Genomic DNA, 18,644 nt, shown 5'->3' on the forward strand with positions numbered 1-18,644 from the left:
AGAAGCATCCCTTGGCACTTAAAAGTACTTTAAATCAAAGAAAGAAGGAAAACATCAAATATTTGTACATTCTCTGTAAGGATCATGAAGGATGTAATGTCAGTCCTAGCCATTTAACCCTCAAAACGTCCAGCCTTTAGACACGTATTAGAAGGTCCACAGACTTTTCTAAAAGACTCAGCCCTATCCCAACCATGCCTAAGCTAAGATTAGGCTCCCCTCTGCCTTGTCCATTGGTACACTCTGCCCCTGTGTACTCTGTATAGTACACTCATACACCCAAGGATACACTCAAGAATTCCTTCATTGACAACTGCAGCTCCTTATGGTTCAGCTCTCAGCCCTGGCTCTGAAGTTCTTAAGTGTTTGAGAGCTTAAAGTCCAGAATGGCTCTATGCATGAGGTCTCATGGGAAGACGAGATTAAAACTGTCCTCAGATGGAGTTGGGAGAATCTGGGAGCAGGGAGATGGCCCAAGGGAGTGGCCTGTTCTTCATCCATGAGAGGAAGTTTGGGGGCAGAAATAGATCTAAAGCTTACCATAAGGAAGGTTCAGTAAGGAAGCATTTGGAAGAGAGAGGAATGTTGGAAGATTCATGAAAGCAAGATATTGTTTGGTTTCAGAGCATTCAGAGCAAACACTAGACCATACCATTTGGCTGGAACAGGACACACGGGGGAGATGGGGAGGTCATTACCAGAAGACAGCATGAGGCTGGGAAAAACCATGCCCTTGGATACCCCACCACTAACCAACTGTGGAAAGTCATTTTTCTACCACTTCACTTCCTCATCTGTATATATGTGGAGTTCTTCAGATCTTGCAGAGCTGCCTGTGAATGAGAATACTTCTTAAAGTACATGTCCCCTGCCTTGAGAGCCCACTTTTGTTCTGTGTGGATATTACTACTTCCTTGCCTAGTTGCCTTGCTATTTCAAGCTCTTTTATAAAGTACAGATGTGAAAGCAGCCCTTCATCTCCCCCTGCTCAGACCTTACGTAGTATTATTGGCTCTTGGAAGAAAAGGTAACCAGAGTAAAAATGCATAGGCTAGGCTGTCATCACTTCTGTTATCCCAGGCCAGATGCTCATTAGCAATACACTCAAAGCCAAAAATGAGAGACCAGGCTGCAGCTTGGATCCAAAAATAAAGGCCAGGCTTGGTAGAGAACATCTGCAGATGCAAACCAGAGCAACAAAGAATGCTTTGTACCATTTGAAAAAGGTAGAGCCTCGAGCTGTGTCCCACATGCCCAGACATAGGTCTTCATCCAGTTTATCTACCATGACCACAACGGGGTTGTTCAGAACATTGCTTTGCCACTTAGCCGTTCACTCTGCTGCCTCACCAGTAGGAAGACAGCTGTATTCCATGCCCTTTAAGAGGGTACCAAAAGCAAAAGCCAGTTCTTCACCTCTGTTACCTCTCTGTACATCTCAGGCCCATTTTCTGAGACTTTCTCTCAGGCCAGATTTCTACGGTATCTGCTTTCTGTTTGTTTTGATCCTCCATCAATATGAACTCACTTCACCCAGCTTATTAAAAGAGCAGCACTCTTTCCATACCATATTGTGATTAACAGTAGGAAGTTGGTTAAATCCTGGCTCCATCTCCACCAATTACATTTATGGACTGATTTATGGACTTTGGACAAGTAACTTAACCTAGAAGAGACCATAAGCAAGACATTCTCTGACTTAAATTGCATCAATGTTTTCTTAGGTAAGTCACCCAGGGCAATAGAAATAAAGGCAAAAATAAACAAATGGGACCTAATCAAACTTAGAAGGTTTTGCACAGCAATGGAAACCATAAACAAAATGAAAAGACATTTTCATTTTGGACTGGGAGAAAATATTTGCAAATGAAACGACCAACAAGGGCTTAATTTCCAAATTATATAAACAATTCGTACAATTCAGTAACAAAAAACAACCCAACTGAAAAATGAGCTGAAGACCTAAATAGATAGGTCTTCTCCAAAGACATCAGTTCAGTTCAGTTCACTCAGTTGTGTCTGACTCTTTGCGGCCCTATGGGGTGCAGCATGCCAGGCCTCCCTGTCAACACAAACTCCCCAAGCCCACCCAAATTCATGTCCATTGACTCGGTGATGCTATCCAACCATCTCATCCTCTGTCGTCCCCATCTCCTCCTGCCCTCAATCTTTCCCAGCATCAGGGTCTTTTCAAATGAGTCAGCTCTTCGCATCAGGTAGCCAAAGTAGTGGAGTTTCAGCTTCAACATCAGTCCTTCCAATGAACACCCAGGACTGATCTTCTTTAGGATGGACTGGTTGGATCTCCTTGCCGTCCAAGGGACTCTCAAGAGTCTTCTCCAACACCACAGTTCAAAAGCATCAATTCTTCGGTGCTCAGCTTTCTTTATAGTCCAACTCTCAAATCCATACATGACTACTGGAAAAACTATAACCGTGACTAGACAGACCTTTGTCGGCAAAGTAATGTCTCTGCTTTTTAATATGCTATCTAGGTTGGTCATTACCTCTCTTCCAGGGAGTAAGTGTCTTTTAATTTCATTGCTGCAATCACCATCTGCAGTGATTTTGGAGACTAAAAACATAAAGTCTCTCACTGTTTCCACTGTTTTTCCATCTATTTGCCATGAAGTGATGGGACCAGATGCCATGATCTTAGTTTTCTGAATGTTGAGCTTTAAGCCAAATTTTTCACTCTTCTCTTTCACTTTCATCAAGAGGCTCTTTAGTTCTTCTTCACTTTCTGCCATAAGAGTGGTGTCATCTGCATATCTGAGATTATTGATATTTCTCCTGGCAATGCTGATTTCATTTTGTGCTTCCTCCAGCCCAGCATTTCTCATGATGTACTCTGCATATAAGTTAAATAAGCAGGGTGACAATATACAGCCTTGACGGACTCCTTTTCCTATCTGGAACCAGTCTGTTGTTCCATGTCAGTTCTAACTGTTGCTCCCTGACCTGCATACAGGTTTCTCAAGAGACAGGTCAGGTGGTCTGGTATTCCCATCTCTTTCAGAATTTTCCACAGTTTATTGTGATCCACACAGTCAAAGGCTTTGGCATAGTCAATAAAGCAGAAATAGATGTTTTTCTGGAACTCTTTTGCTTTTTCAATGATCCATCAGATGTTGGCAATTTGATCTCTGGTTCCTCTGCCTTTTCTAAAACCAGCTTGAACATCTGGAAGTTCACAGTTCATGTATTGCTGAAGCCTGGCTTGGAGAATTTTGAGCATTATTTTACTAGCGTGTGAGATGAGTGCAATTGTGTGGTAGTTTGAGTATTCTTTGGCATTGCCTTTCTTTGGGATTGGAATGAAAACTGACCTTTTCCAGTCCTGTGGCCACTGCTGGGTTTTCCAAATTTGCTGGCATATTGAGTGGAGCACTTTCACAGCATCATCTTTTAGGATTTGAAATAACTCAACTGGAATTCCATCACCTCCACTAGCTTTGTTTGTACTGATGCTTCCTAAGGCCCACTTGACTTCACATTCCAGGATGTCTGGCTCTAGGTGAGTGATCACACCATCGTGATTAACTGGGTCATGGAGATCTTTTTTGTACAGTTCTTCTGTGTATTCTTGCCACTTCTTCTTAATATCTTCTGCTTCTGTTAGGTCCATACCATTTCTGTCCTGTATTGAGCCCATCTTTGCCTGAAATGTTCCCTTGGTATCTCTAATTTTCTTGAAGAGATCTCTAGTCTTTCCCATTCTATTGTTTTCCTCTATTTCTTCGCATTGATTGCTGAGGAAGGCTTTCTTATCTCTCCTTGCTATTCTTTGGAACTCTGCATTCAAATGGGTATATCTTTCCTTTTCTTCTTTGCCTTTTGCTTCTCTTCTTTTCTCAGCTATTTGTAAGGCTTCCTCAGACAGCCATTTTGCTTTTTTAAATTTCTTTTTCCTGGGGGTGGTCTTGATCTCTATCTCTTGTACAATGTCACGAACCTCTGTCCATAGTTCATCAGGCACTCTGTCTATCAGATTTAGTCCCTTAAATCTGTTTGTCACTTCAGTATAATCATAAGGGATTTGATTTAGGTCATACCTGAATGGGAGAGGTTTTCCCCACTTTCTTCAATTTAAGTCTGAATTTGGCAATAAGCAGTTCATGATCTGAGCCACAGTCTGCTCCCAGTCATGCTTTTGCTGACTGTATAGAGCTTCTTCATCTTTGACTGCAAAGAATATAATCAGTCTGATCTCGGTGTTGGCCGTCTGGTGATGTCCATGTATAAAGTCTTCTCTTGCGTTGTTGGAAGAAGGTGTTTGTTATGGCCAGTGCATTCTTTTGGCAAAACTCTATTAGCCTTTGCCCTGCTTCATTCTGTACTCCAAGGCCAAATTTGCCTGTTACGCCAGGTGTTTCCTGACTTCCTACTTTTGCATTCTAGTCCCCTATAATGAAAAGGACATCTTTTTTGGGTGTTAGTTCTAAAAGGTCTTGTAGGTCTTCATAGAACTGTTCAAGTTCAGCTTCTTCAGCGTTACTGGTCAGGGCATAGATTTGGATTACTTTGATATTGAATGGTTTGCCTTGGAAACGAACAGAGATGATTCTGTCGTTTTTGAGATTGCATCCAAGTACTGCATTTCGGACTCTTTTGTTGACCATGATGGCTACTCCATTTTTTCTAAGGGATTCCTGCCCACAGTAGTAGATATAATGGTCATCTGAGTTAAATTCACCCATTCCAGTCCATCTTAGTTCACTGATTCCTAGAATGTTGACGTTCACTCTTGCTATCTCCTGTTTGACCACTTCCAATTTGCCTCGATTCATGGACCTAACATTCCAGGTTCCTATGCAATATTGCTCTTTACAGCATCGGACCTTGCTTCTGTCATCAATCACGTCCACAGGCGAGTGTTGTTTTTGCCTTGGCTCCACCCTTTCATTCTTTCTTAAGTTATTTCTCCACTGATCTCCAGTAGCATATTGGGCACATACCGACCTGGGGAGTTCACCTTTCAGTGTCCTATCTTTTTGTCTTTTCATACTGTTCATGGGGTTCTCAAGGCAAGAATACTGAAGTGGTTTGCCATTCCCTTCTCTAGTGGACTGCATTCTGTCAGACCTCTCCACCATGACTGTCCATCTTGGGTGGCCCCGCACGGCATGGCCTAGTTTCATTGAGTTAGACAAGGCTGTGACATACAGGTGGCCAATAGGCACGTGAAAAGATTCTCATCATCACTAATTATCAGAGAAATGCAAATCAAACCTACAATGAGGTACCACCTCACACTGGTCCGAATGGCTATCATTAAAAAGTCTACAAATAATACATGCTGGAGAGGGAGGGAAAATAATACATGTGGAGAAAAGGGAACCCTCTTACACTGTTGGTGGGAATGTAAATTGGTGCAGTCACTATGGAAAACAGTATGGAAGTTCATCAAAAAACTAAAAATAGAGTTGCCAAATGATCCAGCAATCCCACTCCTAAGCATACATCCAGACAAAACTATAATTCAAAAAATACATGCACCCTATGTTCATAGCGGGACTATTTCCAACAGCCAAGACATTAAAACAACCTAAATGTCCATCACAAATGAATGGATAAAGAAAGTGTGGTATAATATATATGTATATATTATATGTAATGTGTATTACATACATAATATATATATTATATATATGCGTGTGTATGTGGAATGGAATGGAATGGAATATTACTCAGCCATTTAAAACAGTGAAATAACACCATTTACAGCAACTTTGATAAACCTAGAGATGATCATACTAAGCAAAGTAAGTCAAAAAGAGAAAGACAAATACTGTTATGATTTCACTTATATGTGGAATCTAAAATATGACACAAATGAACATATCTATGAAACAGAAATAGACACACAAACAGAGAACAGAATTGTGGTTGCCAGTTTGGAGTGAGGGTTGGGGAGAGAAGGTTTGGGAGTTTGGGATTAGCAGATACAAACCATTATATATAGGATGGATAAGTAACAAGATCCTAATATATAGCACAGGGAACTATATTGAATATCCTATGATAAACCATAATGGAAAAGAATACGAAGAAATATTTATGTGTATAACAGAGTCACCTTGCTGTACAGCAGAAATTAATATAGCATTGTAAATTAACTATACATGAATAGAATAGAATGATGGTCTTCAACCCTGGATGCAATTAGGATTATCTGAGGATCTTTTAAAAATTCTGATGCTGGCATCCTGTTCCCAGAGATTCTGATGAACTGGTCTGTTGAGGGACTAGGTCAGTAGAACCACTGAAAGCTCCCCCAGGATATTCAAATATGCAGCCAGGCTTGAAAACCTTTGATCCAAGATAGTGAATCAGGGAAACAACCTGCGCATGTTCTCGTGTCAGGGCTGGATGCCTGAGTTTTTAAAGTGTGTATTTACTGATTCAGTGAATGATTATTAAGTACCTGCTATGTGTCAGTCTTCACTTCAGTGGCTAGAATTAAACATTTAGATTAAACTTGGTCCCTGCCCTCAGGACAGATGCAATCTGGTGGAGGTGTCATATGTGAAAAAAAAAACATGTAGTTACAATGTGATATGGTTGGTGTGGTAATAACACTTTGTTCAGAGTAGTTGAATGGATGAGTTCTTCTCCCTTCACAGCCCAGACACAGAATCACGAAATCATAATAATGAAGAAAGGTTAAGGTCCCTAATTTTGTGTGTGATGAAACTTAAAATCCAGAGGTTGGGGCGTTCCTGGGGTCACAGAGTTAATGCAACAGAGATCTAGAGGAGAGGAGGTGTTAAGGAAGTCTAGCAGCACTGGACTCTGAAGCTGAAATTCTGGGTCCTGAAGAATAAGTAGAATTTGGATCTAAAGACATGGGGAAGCGTTCCATTCTCAGAAGACTCTGCCCGCATCTCAGAGGGGAAATGCACACAGGAAAATGCCCTGGCCCTGGTATAGGAGGTGGCCAACAGCTTATCATCTCATCCTCCATATCAACCCTGGTTTGGACTTACATTCTGTTTCCTGTTTTCCATGAAATTTGAGGGGACACTCCTACCCCCAGTTCTACCTCTCTCTCGAAATAATTCTATTCGAATGAGATAGTGAACCCATTAATTTTGTGCAGCACATAGTCTGAGTTCAGTGAGAGCTGCAGTTTGCATTGCCAACCTTAAACTCTTCAGTGACGTAACAGATGAATAACTCTAAACACCTCTAGATTAAATACCTCTCAACCGTTTGGTCAGCTTTCACTGCATTAACCTGGAATCAATGTGTGCTCTATTTGCCAGACTTAAAAATTGTTAAATCCAGAATGCAGTGCATTGAATTGGCTCTCCATTCTCCCCTGGTTCTGACCTTGATGTTGTCCTTGAAGTCTTACCTTCTCTGACACCCTACATCCCTTTAATCAGCAACTCTTATCACCTCTCCTTCAAAATCTATCAAAAACTCAAGCACTTCTGACCATCCTCATTTCCACCACCTCAGGCCAAACCACCATCACGTCTCACCTAGATTAGCCTCCTCACTGGTGCTGGTGCTGGTATCTCAACCTCAGAGGTGAGCTCTCAACACCACAGCACAGGTTCCTTTTCATAGAATCAGACTGTGTCACTTCTCTATTCAAAAGTCCTCTCCAAAGTCCTTCTTATGATTAAGATCACTCCATGCAATCTGTTCCCCATGACCCCGCAGACCTCATCTTCTCTTCTCTGGCCATTGGTCTCCTCACTGACCTTGAACATGCCAAGTAAGCCCCTTCCACATTGTTCCCCTCTGCTGGAATGTTCTTCCTCAAGGTAGCTTTCTAAAAAGCTCCTTCACTTTCTTTAGGTCTTTTTTCAAAAACCACTTCCTTTGTGAGCATTATCTTGTCACCCCATGTAGAATCTCAATACCCACCCCCTGACATTTTAGCTACCAAATCCCACCTTATAAACATGACTCTCTTTAACACTCATCAATCAACATATTTTATTTATGAAATTAACATTCATAAATAAACGCTGTATATTTAGCTTGTTTTTCTCATTATTTTGTCTTGCCTCTTAAATCTGCTGCTCCATTATGAGAGAAATAATTTTCTCACTGTTGTATCTTTATAATTTAAGTACAGTGCCTGGCACAGAGTAGACTCAAATGGTGGACTTGTTGAATAAAAGAATGAAGAAAAGTTAATTGTAATATAATAAATATTATAATTGCATTTTTATATTGCCTTCTTGAATACATCCAAAACATAAGCAAGTCAAAATGCAGTATAGAAATAGAAGCCACCAAATCTATAACCCTCAGTTCAGTTCAGTTCAGTCCCTCAGTCATGTCTGACTCTTTGTGACCCCATGGACTGCAACATGCCAGGCTTCCCTGTCCATCATCAACTCCTGCAGCCTGCTTAAACTCATGTCCATCAAGTCAGTGATGCCATCCAACCATCTCATCCTCTGTCGTCCCCTTCTCCTCCTGCCTTCAATCTTTCCCAGCATCAGGGACTTTTCCAATGAGTCAGTTCTTCACATCAGGTGGCCAAAGTATTGGAGCTTCAGCTTCAGCATCAGTCCTTCCAATGACTATTCAGGGTTGATTTCCTTTAGGATGGACAGGTTGGATCTCCTTGTAGTCCAAGGGACTCTCATGAGTCCTCTCCAGTTCAAAAGCATCAATTCTTCGGCACTCAGCTTTCTTTATAGTCCAACTCTCACATCCATACATGACTAACTGGAAAAACCATAGCTTTGACTAGATGAACCTTTGTCAGCAAAGTAATGTCTCTGCTTTTTAATATGCTGTCTAGGTTGGTCATAGTTTTTCTTCCAAGGAGCAGGTGTCATTTAATCTCATGGCTGCAGTCACCATACGCAGTGATTTTGGAGCCCAAGAAAATAAAGTCTCTTACTGTTTCCACTGTTTCCCCATCTATTTGGCATGCAGTGATGGAACTGGATGCCATGATCTCCATTTTTTTTTGAATGTTGAGCTTAAAGCCAGCTTTTTTCACTCTCCACTTTCACTTTCATCAAGAGGCTCTTTAGTTCCTCTTCACTTTCTGCCATAAGGGTGGTGTCATCTGCATATCTGAGGTTATTGATATTTCTCCCGGCTGTCTTGACTCCAGCTTGTGCTTCATCTAGCCTGGCATTTTGCATGATTTACTCTGCATATAAGTTAAATAAGCAGGGTGACAATATACAGCCTTGATGTTCTTCTTTCCCAATTTGCAACCAGTCAGTTGTTCCATTCCTGGTTCTAACTGTTGCTTCTTGACCTGCATACACATTTCTCAGGAGGCAGGTAAGGTGGTCTGGTATTCCCATCTCTTCAGGAGTTTTCCACAATTTGTTGTGATCCACACAGTCAAAGGCTTTAGTGTAGTCAATGAAGCAGAAGTAGATGTTTTTCTGGAATTCTCTTGCTTTTTCTATGATCCAATGGATGATCTAAACCCAAATTGAGGGACATTCTATCAAATACTTGATCAATGTCAAGATTATGAAAGACAGACAAGGAAAGACACAACAGGGGACACTAAGAAGATATGAAAACTTAATGCAATGTTGTGTCCTGTATATGATCCTGGAACAGAAAAAAAGGACAATGAAATTAAAAGGTCTGTAATTTAGTTACTAGTACTGTACCAGTGTTAGTTTCCTGGTTATGATAATTGCACCCGAGTGATGTGAGGTGTTAAAGGGCCAAGGAAGTAGCCTACCTGCAGGTAGCCTACCTGTAGGTATATGGTAGTTAAACTGTCAGGGGGTGGGTGTTGAGATTCTACATGGGTGACCAGATAAGGTTCACAAAGAAAGTGGCTTTTGAAAAAAGACCCAAATGTTACTACTTCTGAATATCTAATTATTTCTTCATATAAGCAAGGAGATCATTTAAATGATAAGCATGTTTCCTTATGCTTAGCAATTACCCAGTAAACCACCAACAAGGTAATTAAGTAACCAAGATAGAGGTGTGTGTGTGTGTGTGTGTGTGTGTGTGTGTGTATGTGCATGCATGTGTGTATAAAGCCAGTTTTCATTTTCTTTTTACATTTCACTGATCATTTTCTATGCTCTGGTAAGTATATGCCAAGGGCCTCAAATAGAGGTTTTCAAAGCATATATTCCTTTGTACATGAAGGAATTTCATCAGAAGACACAATAACAGTTCAGAGTTCTCTTTATACTCCCTCTGCTTTTAAAAAGTTAGAAACAACAAGTGTCAGTTAAGTAAAATGATCTTCTAAATAGCATCTCACTAATTTGAAATAGCATAGTGAAATAATCATATGCCATCCTAGGTCTCAGGAAGGTGTGTTCTCATTAGAGGCAGAAAAATGATCAAGGAAACTGCCACATAAGTTTTTTGAGAATTGAATTAAGTAATAAACCACCTTAGATCTTGTGAAGAGGGGTAGTAGAAATAAAATCACACAAGTAGAATTTTCCTGTCTGAAAAACTGCCACTCAGTCCTTCTCCATCCTGAAGGAATATGTCCTATTTGTGTCAGCTCTTCCTTGTGGTTGGTGGTGGACCCTGCCTATGCTGTGCCTTTCCAATCCCCAGGGGCTTTGCAGCCGGGGACAAGGACTTTCCCCTGCCCTTCTCCAGGGGAGGGCACAGCTGTGTAGGTACAAGGGTGAGGAGAAACACATCAATCACATAGGGGTTAGAACTGAAGACTGTTGATGAGCATTTTTCATGTTTCTATAAATCAAAATATTCATGTTTATTTGGTGGGAAACTATCCCAGTACCTTGTACATTAATGATAGCCAAAAATCCAATTCAATTCAATTTAACCAGAAAATTATCAACAATTTTCCAAGGACTGTTTTATTCTAGGACTGTGGAGATAAGAAGATAAATGAAATAAAGCCCTATTCCTCAAATAGCTTCAGTTCAGTTCAGTTCAGTCACTCAGTCGTGTCCAACTCTTTGCGACCCCATGAACCACAGCATGCCAGGTCTCTCTGTCCATCACCAACTCCCGGATTCCACCCAAACCCAAATAGCTTACTCTCTAGTAAAAGATTTAAAGCTTGTAAACAAATAACTAAAATGTCTAAAAGGTCAGGGAGGAAGCCTACCTAAATCAACTAAGCTGAATGGAAGAATGACAGAATCCCCAAAATGGACCCAGACTCTTCATTTTTACTACATTATGGTGTGGCTATATATATGTGTGTGTGTGTGTGTGTGTGTATAATATCTATATTTTATTTTATATTTAAAAATTTAAACTAAAACTTAAAAGGAAAAACATTTATTATTATTGTTATCTTATAATTCATTACTGCTCTGACTTGGAATCAGAAACCTGATGTCTTTTCTTCTGTACCAAAATGTCAGCCAGGTCTATTTACTGTAACGTATGGTACGAAGCCTTAAATATGTAAACTATGGTTGGTAATTTTTTTTAGATTAATTTTGGAATAAAACTCCTCCTAAACATAAGCTTTTCCCAACATGGCTAGGTTCTTATAAGGAGGGTTATATCCTCCAAGATGAAAATACTATTCTAGCTTTCAATGTTGCCATAGTATTCAATACCATTTTGTAGTACAGTTTAGTAACGTCATAGCCCTTCATTTGTACTATTAAAAATTAAGAAAGGTAAGCTGAATAAGCTGAAGAATTGATGCTTTCGAATTGTGGTACTGGAGAAGACTCTTGAGAGTCCCTTGGACTGCAGGGAGGTCAAGTCAGTAGATACTAAAGAAAATCAACCCTGAATTGGAAGGACTCATGCTAAAGCTGAAGCTCTAACACTTAGGCCACCTGATGCAAAGAGCTGACTCATTGGAAAAGACCCTGATGCTGGGAAAGATTGAAGGCAAAAGGAGAAGGGGGAGACAGAGGATGAGATGGTTGGATGGCATCGTCGACTCAATGCACATGAATCTGAGCAAACTCCAGGAGATAGTGAAGGACTGGGAAGCCTGGCACGCTGCAGTCCACGAGACACAAAGAGTTGGACACAACTGAGCAACTGAGCAACAACAACAAGCTAAATAATGCTGGTTTGTTTTCTTAAAGCATGAAATCCAGTATTCAAAGGCCTCATTTTGGAAATTAAATTTCAGGTCACCATTTTCATACCTGGGAACTGACTGCAATGTTGAAACAGTGAATCAAATTATTCTTTAACAAATGAATTTTCCAAAGACTATGTTGTCAGAACTGAGAAAAGCAAACGAGGTTATTCGTGTAAATTATTCTGAATGTCCCAACAGAAAACTATTCACAAGGTGTCGAAGACATGTAATGTCAGCAAGAAGCTTGGAACTTTGAGCCAATCTTTGCTGCTAAATGGATATGGGACTACTTCCTTTGATGATATGAACAGTTAAAAAAAAAAATGCTCTCCAAGATCACAGCACAAGTAAGCCAGCAAATTCATTAAGCAAACACTGGCCTGATTTTTCTCCAAAATGTAGAAGAATAGCTGATTCATCATATTAATTACCAAATCCATGGCTTATTTCCTTTTAGCTTTTTAGCCCAAAGCCATTCTTGATAAATGAGGAAATTAATGGACTTATCTTTAGTGCCCCTTCAAAATACTGCCACCTCAGATCTATTGCTTGACAAGTCCAAGCTTAGCCCTACCCTTTGTGAGAACCTGATCTGTAGTAACACAATTTGGACCAGTGCCTTCTATAGCCAATGGTCTGAGACCCTTCTCATCACAAAGTGATTCTGATGTTTTGCCTTGCAGAGACTCCTTGTTCAAAAATTCTTTAACCCCTCCAAAAGTCTCAAAGCATCACAAATAAATATAGCTAATACTGTGCTATTATTTATATATATGAGCTCATTTGCTGCAATAGAAAATGCCACCAGTAATTTTACTTATCCTGAAAGTTCTCAACCATATTTTCAACATGCTGAGCAGCAATGTTTCTGATTATAGGAACATTTGCAAGTGCTTGTTTATGCTCTGGACACATAATTTCTGCTACATTCAAAAGAAACTCTTTTGTAAAAGTTTGTAAAAAGGTTTAGCTGCCCAGGCAATTTTTTCACTTAATAGAGAACTGCACTTCACAGCACATCTTTTATTTTATTCTCATTCAAAACAAACACTGCCATTTCTTCAGTCCATCAAGTTTCCAAATGCCCATCTTTTCTATATACCAGTCATGGCTTATTTTATTATGGTGCCTTAAGTTGTAATTTTTCTGTTGTAAACATTCTTTGTTTACAACAAAGAATTTTGTTGGAAACTCTTCACATCTACCAAAAAAGTACACCCTTATTTTTTCTTGAAATACTGAACTCTGTTTTTTAGGAGATGCATAAGTCCCTTTTTCTCTAAATTTTACAATAAAAAAATAGAAATAAATATGTGGGAGTAAATAACAGCTGCCATTTGATCTCAGTGTTGAAAATACAAAGAAAGGTGTATGACCTTTGAATAAACAGGGAGGACATCGCCCCTCAGATTCAGGGCATGTTGGCTCTGTGGGGACATTGATCCTCTGTCATTAAGAGAAGCTAGAAATCAGACATTTAAAAGAAAAATCTCCCAAGATTAAGCAGAGTAATCTCCTAAATTATCAAAATGTTGGTAACTTTTATTAAAATACCAAATGGGACAACACTGTTCTTGCCAGGCAAAACAAGTCTGCAAACTGAGTGTAATCTGTAAACCTCCCATTTACAACCTCTGGGGATGGAGAGAGTAACAGTAAAATAATATATATCCTCCCTTTGTTTAGTCCCTGAGAACTAAGAAGAAAAAAGGTATAGTTACATCAACATGCTTCTATGAATCCAAATACCATAATTAATTTTGGAAATTTACTGATGAGGTGGCAAAATGCAGTGAGAAAGATATCCTCCTCGAAGCCCAGCATGTGTGGGGAATCCTGAGTATATCACTTATTAGTTTGGTTGATGCTAGAGTCGTCATCTGGAAATTGGGACAATAAAATTACCTTGTAAGTTTGTTAAAATTTATAGTGATGAAAGTACACATGTTTCTCAGTGTACTATTGGCATTTGGAAGATGTTCCATAAATGGTAGCTATCCTGTTATTACGAAACATAAGTTGTCAGCACATTTCTTCGTTGCCCCCACAAATACGAACTGTGCCCAGTCACCTCCTGTCACCCCTCTCTCTCCATATCATGTTTCCTCACCTGGCGCAGAAGCCCACGGCACAGCTCACCAGCCCACTCAAGTGTTCTACTCACTTGCCTCGCCTGCACTCTTACCTGTACCTGGAATGCCTGTCCCTCCCTTCTTCATTCAGCTACTTCCTTTGAGACTCAACCTCTTCTCAGAAGTCTTTCTTGAGGGCCACCTCCCTCCAGTCAGAGTAGAGCACTCCTTCCCCCCTGCCTTGTATTTGCCTTCATCATATCATTTGTCAACTAGTATTGTCAACTGTGAGGGCTTCCCAGGTGACTCGGCGGTAAAGAATCCTCCTGCCAATGCAGGAGATGTGAGTTTAATCCCTGAGTCAGGAAGATCCCCTGGAGAAGGAAAGGGCAACCCACTTCAGTATTCTTGCCTGGGAAATCCCATGGACAGAGGAGCCTAGTGGGCTGCAGTCCACAGGGTCACAAAGAGTCAGACACGACTTAGTGACTAAACAACAACAGTTGTCAATTGTGAGCTCTTGTAACAGAGGAGCTAGGGCAATCACCTCACTATACCAAGCACGTGGGTGCAATGCCTTTGCCTGGCAGGTAATTAGAGCTCAAAAAAGAAAAAAAAAAAAAGATCAAGGAAAGAATTATGAATGAGTGAGGTAACTATAGACTTGAAAGGCAATAGCCCACCTAAGTGCCTGATTCTCTCTTGTTTTACAAATGCAGATCTTTGGCAACTGTTTATGCCTCTCCTGCTTGGCTTTCCAAACCTCACTCAGCAGCTACTTCCTCTATCCCACCCCAAAGCCAATGGCAATTTCCATTCTGGAGTGGCAGGTCATAAGAGAGAGAAAGCTTAACTGACACCCCTTGCAGCTTGGAAGTGGGGCCTGGAAGAACCTCTGAGAGGGTTCCTTTTGAAATGGAATAGAGAACACAAAATAGAGTCCCTCAATGGAGGCAAAGGAAGGGAAAATTTGACCAAAGGTCTTCCCTTCCCTTTCAGAACTGCTAACTTCTTAGCCAAGTGGAATGTAAATGAGTGTGCAGTGGATTCAGGCTTGGGGCACTGCCTTCTTACACAGCAGCATATATGGTCCTAAGTCAGAAGAAAACGCTTTTAGTAGACAGGGCTGCTACTAGCATATACTGGGCCTTTAAATGAAGAAAAGACCAACAAAGGGATGTAGATCCCTGCTGGGGAACTTAGTGATAGAAGGAGGATGGGCAGAACTTCCTTCATGAGCAACCTACTGAAGTAGCCCTGATATAAGAAAAGTGTTTTCCTTAATGCACAATATTAGAGAAATGATTATGAATAACATGCAAATATTTATTCCTTTCCAGGAACATGGGTGACATTTGGAGGTCAAATTTCAGATGAGGTGAGTTACTTTTGTCTTCGATTATGCTGATCATAGAATATGCAGAGCAAACTGTATTTTACAGTACAGCTTCTGAGATTCTGGTATTTTAAAAGGATAATATTTTAATCACCGGAAATAACTAAGATTGACTCAGAGATTATTTTCCACTTTATCTTGCTTCCTGTATTTTTCACACTTAGATTATTAATAGTCCTTGAAGCTGTCAATCTATTAAATGAACAGGCTCAATAATTAGAGAACAATCAATTTTGGAATTAGTATTTAGTAACTTTATGAAAAGATTTTATTGCTGGCATGTGTATACATATGTGTTTTAGCTTCACCTAGACCAACTGGTCCCAGTTTGCATTGTTCCCATTTTAGTGTTTCTCAGAGAAGGCAATGGCACCCTATTCCAGTACTCTTGCCTGGAAAATCCCATGGAAGGAGGAGCCTGGTAGGCTACAGTCCATGGGGTCGCTAAGAGTCAGACACGACTGAGCAACTTCACTTTCACTTTTCCCTTTTATGCACTGGAGAAGGAAATGGCAACCCACTCCAGTATTCTTGCCTGGAGGATCCCAAGGACGGGGGAGCCTGGTGGGCTGCCATCTATGGGGTCGCACAGAGTTGGACACGACTGAAGCGACTTAGCAGCAGCAGCAGCAGTCTTAGGAAAACTGGGTCACCCAGACTTGGGCAAGTTAATTCAACCTCTGTTCCTCATTTTTTCATATGGAAAATGGGAAGTTCTGTTGAAACTATTAACCATGTTGCATGTCAGACATTTATATAGCCCTCTGACTAGCAGGTCGCAGACACCAAATAATTGGGACCTATAACAATCATATTTACTACAGAACTCCTTTATACCTTCATTTACACATTCAGAACGGTTCTTATCAAAATGATAATTCTGACCATTGCCTTTAATGATTACTTTCATGGCATAAGTGAATTATGGAGGTATTGACTACCAACAACTTCCCTGAAGAAACCCCCTCAGGTCCCTCCAAGCCTTCCTTGGCTTCCTTGATACCACTGAGGAGTCAGGGATAGTGTATCTAAGTGGATATGCTCACTGGGCTTCGACTCACTCTGCATTAACTAGATTTGTTTACATTTACTTTTACCACCAGTTGCCATATCAGTAAAATGCAGATGATGGCCCCTAAGATTAATGAAGGGCTCAGCCTGGTGCCTGACACAAGACAAGCTCTTTTAAAGGTAGTTCTTACTACCATTCCTAAGGAGACACTTAGGGAGATAAAGGGTCTTTTCCACAGCTCACAAGGTCACCTTGTTATTTAGCAGATCCATAGGGAGGGGTCTTATCTTCTTATTTTTATCTGTCTGAATGCCAGCTCCCAGTATTGGGCATAGGTCATCACAAAGGGCTTGTTACAGTGGGGAGTACTTGGGAAGCAGACCTGAGGTGCAAATTAGCCTGCAGAAGAGTTATTAGGAAGCTGGGCTGTGATGCAGTCTCAGCAGTGACCTCAGCTGACCCCATGGAGATCTCTGAAGCTCAGACGGCCCTGCAGAGTTGTCCCAAGTTGGGGCAAGAGGAGTATTTATATCCCTTGTATGACCAGTCATTGGACAGAGGCTGCCCTGGGAGGCAGGTCCGTCCCTGGGCGAGGTGACTCACTTTATCCAAGTGCTTTCTGATGAACAGCATTCCTAAGAGCTGGGGAAATAAGTCCTTGAGTTCTAAAGGACCAGGGTGGTTATCACCAGGTCCACTCCAGGGCCATCTCAGGAAAGGAGAATTGAGGCAGCACAGAGGCAAGGGCACAGATATCAAAACAATGGATGCAGACTTCAATCAGATGCAAAATAAGTGACAAGGAAGGAGGGAAGTCTAAAGTTAATAATCCACTGTATCTAGCATGTGCATAACCTCTCACTGGCTGGTATGGTACTTGGGGCAGAAAAAGACAAATACACCTTCCCTTTCAGAGCAGAGGAGTCAACTGTAGGCATATTATTCCCCTCTTCATCTTTGCTCTGCCCTTGACAGTGTCTGCTCTCTGCTGCAATGAGGCCAGCTTGCCCAGGTCAGAGTACGCAGGGCCAGCCTCTGAAACAAATCATTTTAAAATTATGATTCTAAAAACTACACAGTAAAGTTGTTGTGAATGACTGCAGAGACTTTCACCTCAATGCAGACCAGACAAATAGCTATTGTCCTTCTGGAGAGCAGCTGTGGATCTTGCCCAGGGCCCAATAGAGAGATTGTCGCAAGGAAGACAGGAGACACAGCCAGACCACAGTCACACCCATGGCTGAACTGGTCAAGTTAAACTATTTCCATGTGGCAGTGGAGGCACAAAGCCGATACTAACCGTCATATGCTGAGTGACATAATTATCAGTGCCACCTTGGGAGGTGGTGATGTCCCCATTACTGTGTGAGTTCAGCCATTTATTGAATAGCCACTTGGCAGGAGTGCTGTTAGGCTTCTTTCAACTGCAGGTAACAGTAAATCCAATTCAAACTGGCTAAACAAATAAGGGAAAAAATTATTTTTACTTTCAAATTAGAAATGCAGAGTTAGAGCAAGCTTCCAGGTTGACTCAATCAGAGCCTCCGTTGCATTTCCTAGTGATTCTCCTGACCCTGTGTTCCTTTGTATGTCAACTTCATCCATACAAAATAGTAAGAGAGTGGCAAGCATTTTAGATATCAGTTAGAAAAGTAACTCCAGGGAAAGTGTTGCTTATAGAAACACTGCAAGAAGAACAAGGAAAAATGTCCCCATAAGTCCTCAGTCAACCTCCTCTCATATTTTGTTGCCCCAAATGTGTCACATGATCTTCCCTAAACCACATTAGGCCCACCAGGCCCTCCTTGGAGGGAGGTAAGGTCAGCTCCCTCTGAGATCTGCAGGTTCCTTAGGGGGGCAGGGCAGAAGCATCCCCATTTTGCAGATGATGAAACTGAAACACAGAGAGGTCAAATGATTTGCCAACATGTATTTATCTAAAAGGGGCTTCCCTGGTGGCTCAGTGATAAAGAATCCTCCTGCAATGCAGGAGATGAAGGAGATGCAGGTTTGATCCCTGGGTCAGGAAGATTCCCTGGAGGAGAGCATAGCAACCCACTCCAGTATTCTTGCCTGGGAAATCCCATAGACAGCCTGGCAGGCTACAGTCCTTGGGGTCGCAAAGAGTTGGCCATGACTGAAGCTACTGAGCACGCA

General features: G+C 41.1%; 1 protein-coding gene across 28 annotated transcripts in view; it reads left to right on the top strand.

Moving 5' to 3' along the window:
- Positions 1-18,644, top strand: part of KCNAB1 (potassium voltage-gated channel subfamily A regulatory beta subunit 1) — a 532,662-nt gene that overhangs the window by 420,616 nt on the left and 93,402 nt on the right. For 27 of the 28 annotated variants that reach the window (XR_014076899.1, XR_014076897.1, XR_014076908.1 and 24 more), the window contains one exon: positions 15,420-15,457. Coding sequence is in view for 9 of the 28 variants with exons in the window: in XM_081570616.1 (XP_081426742.1) it covers positions 15,420-15,457 (38 nt within the window). In the remaining 19 variants the exon portion in view is untranslated. Of the gene's footprint in view, positions 1-14,601; positions 14,670-15,419; positions 15,458-18,644 lie in introns of those variants that run through there. The other variant, XM_081570615.1, reaches the window with a different exon arrangement.

Source organism: Giraffa tippelskirchi, chromosome 2 (genome assembly GCF_054371585.1).
Source record: "Giraffa tippelskirchi isolate mGirTip1 chromosome 2, T2T-mGirTip1v1.2.pri, whole genome shotgun sequence".
NCBI lineage: Eukaryota > Metazoa > Chordata > Mammalia > Artiodactyla > Giraffidae > Giraffa > Giraffa tippelskirchi.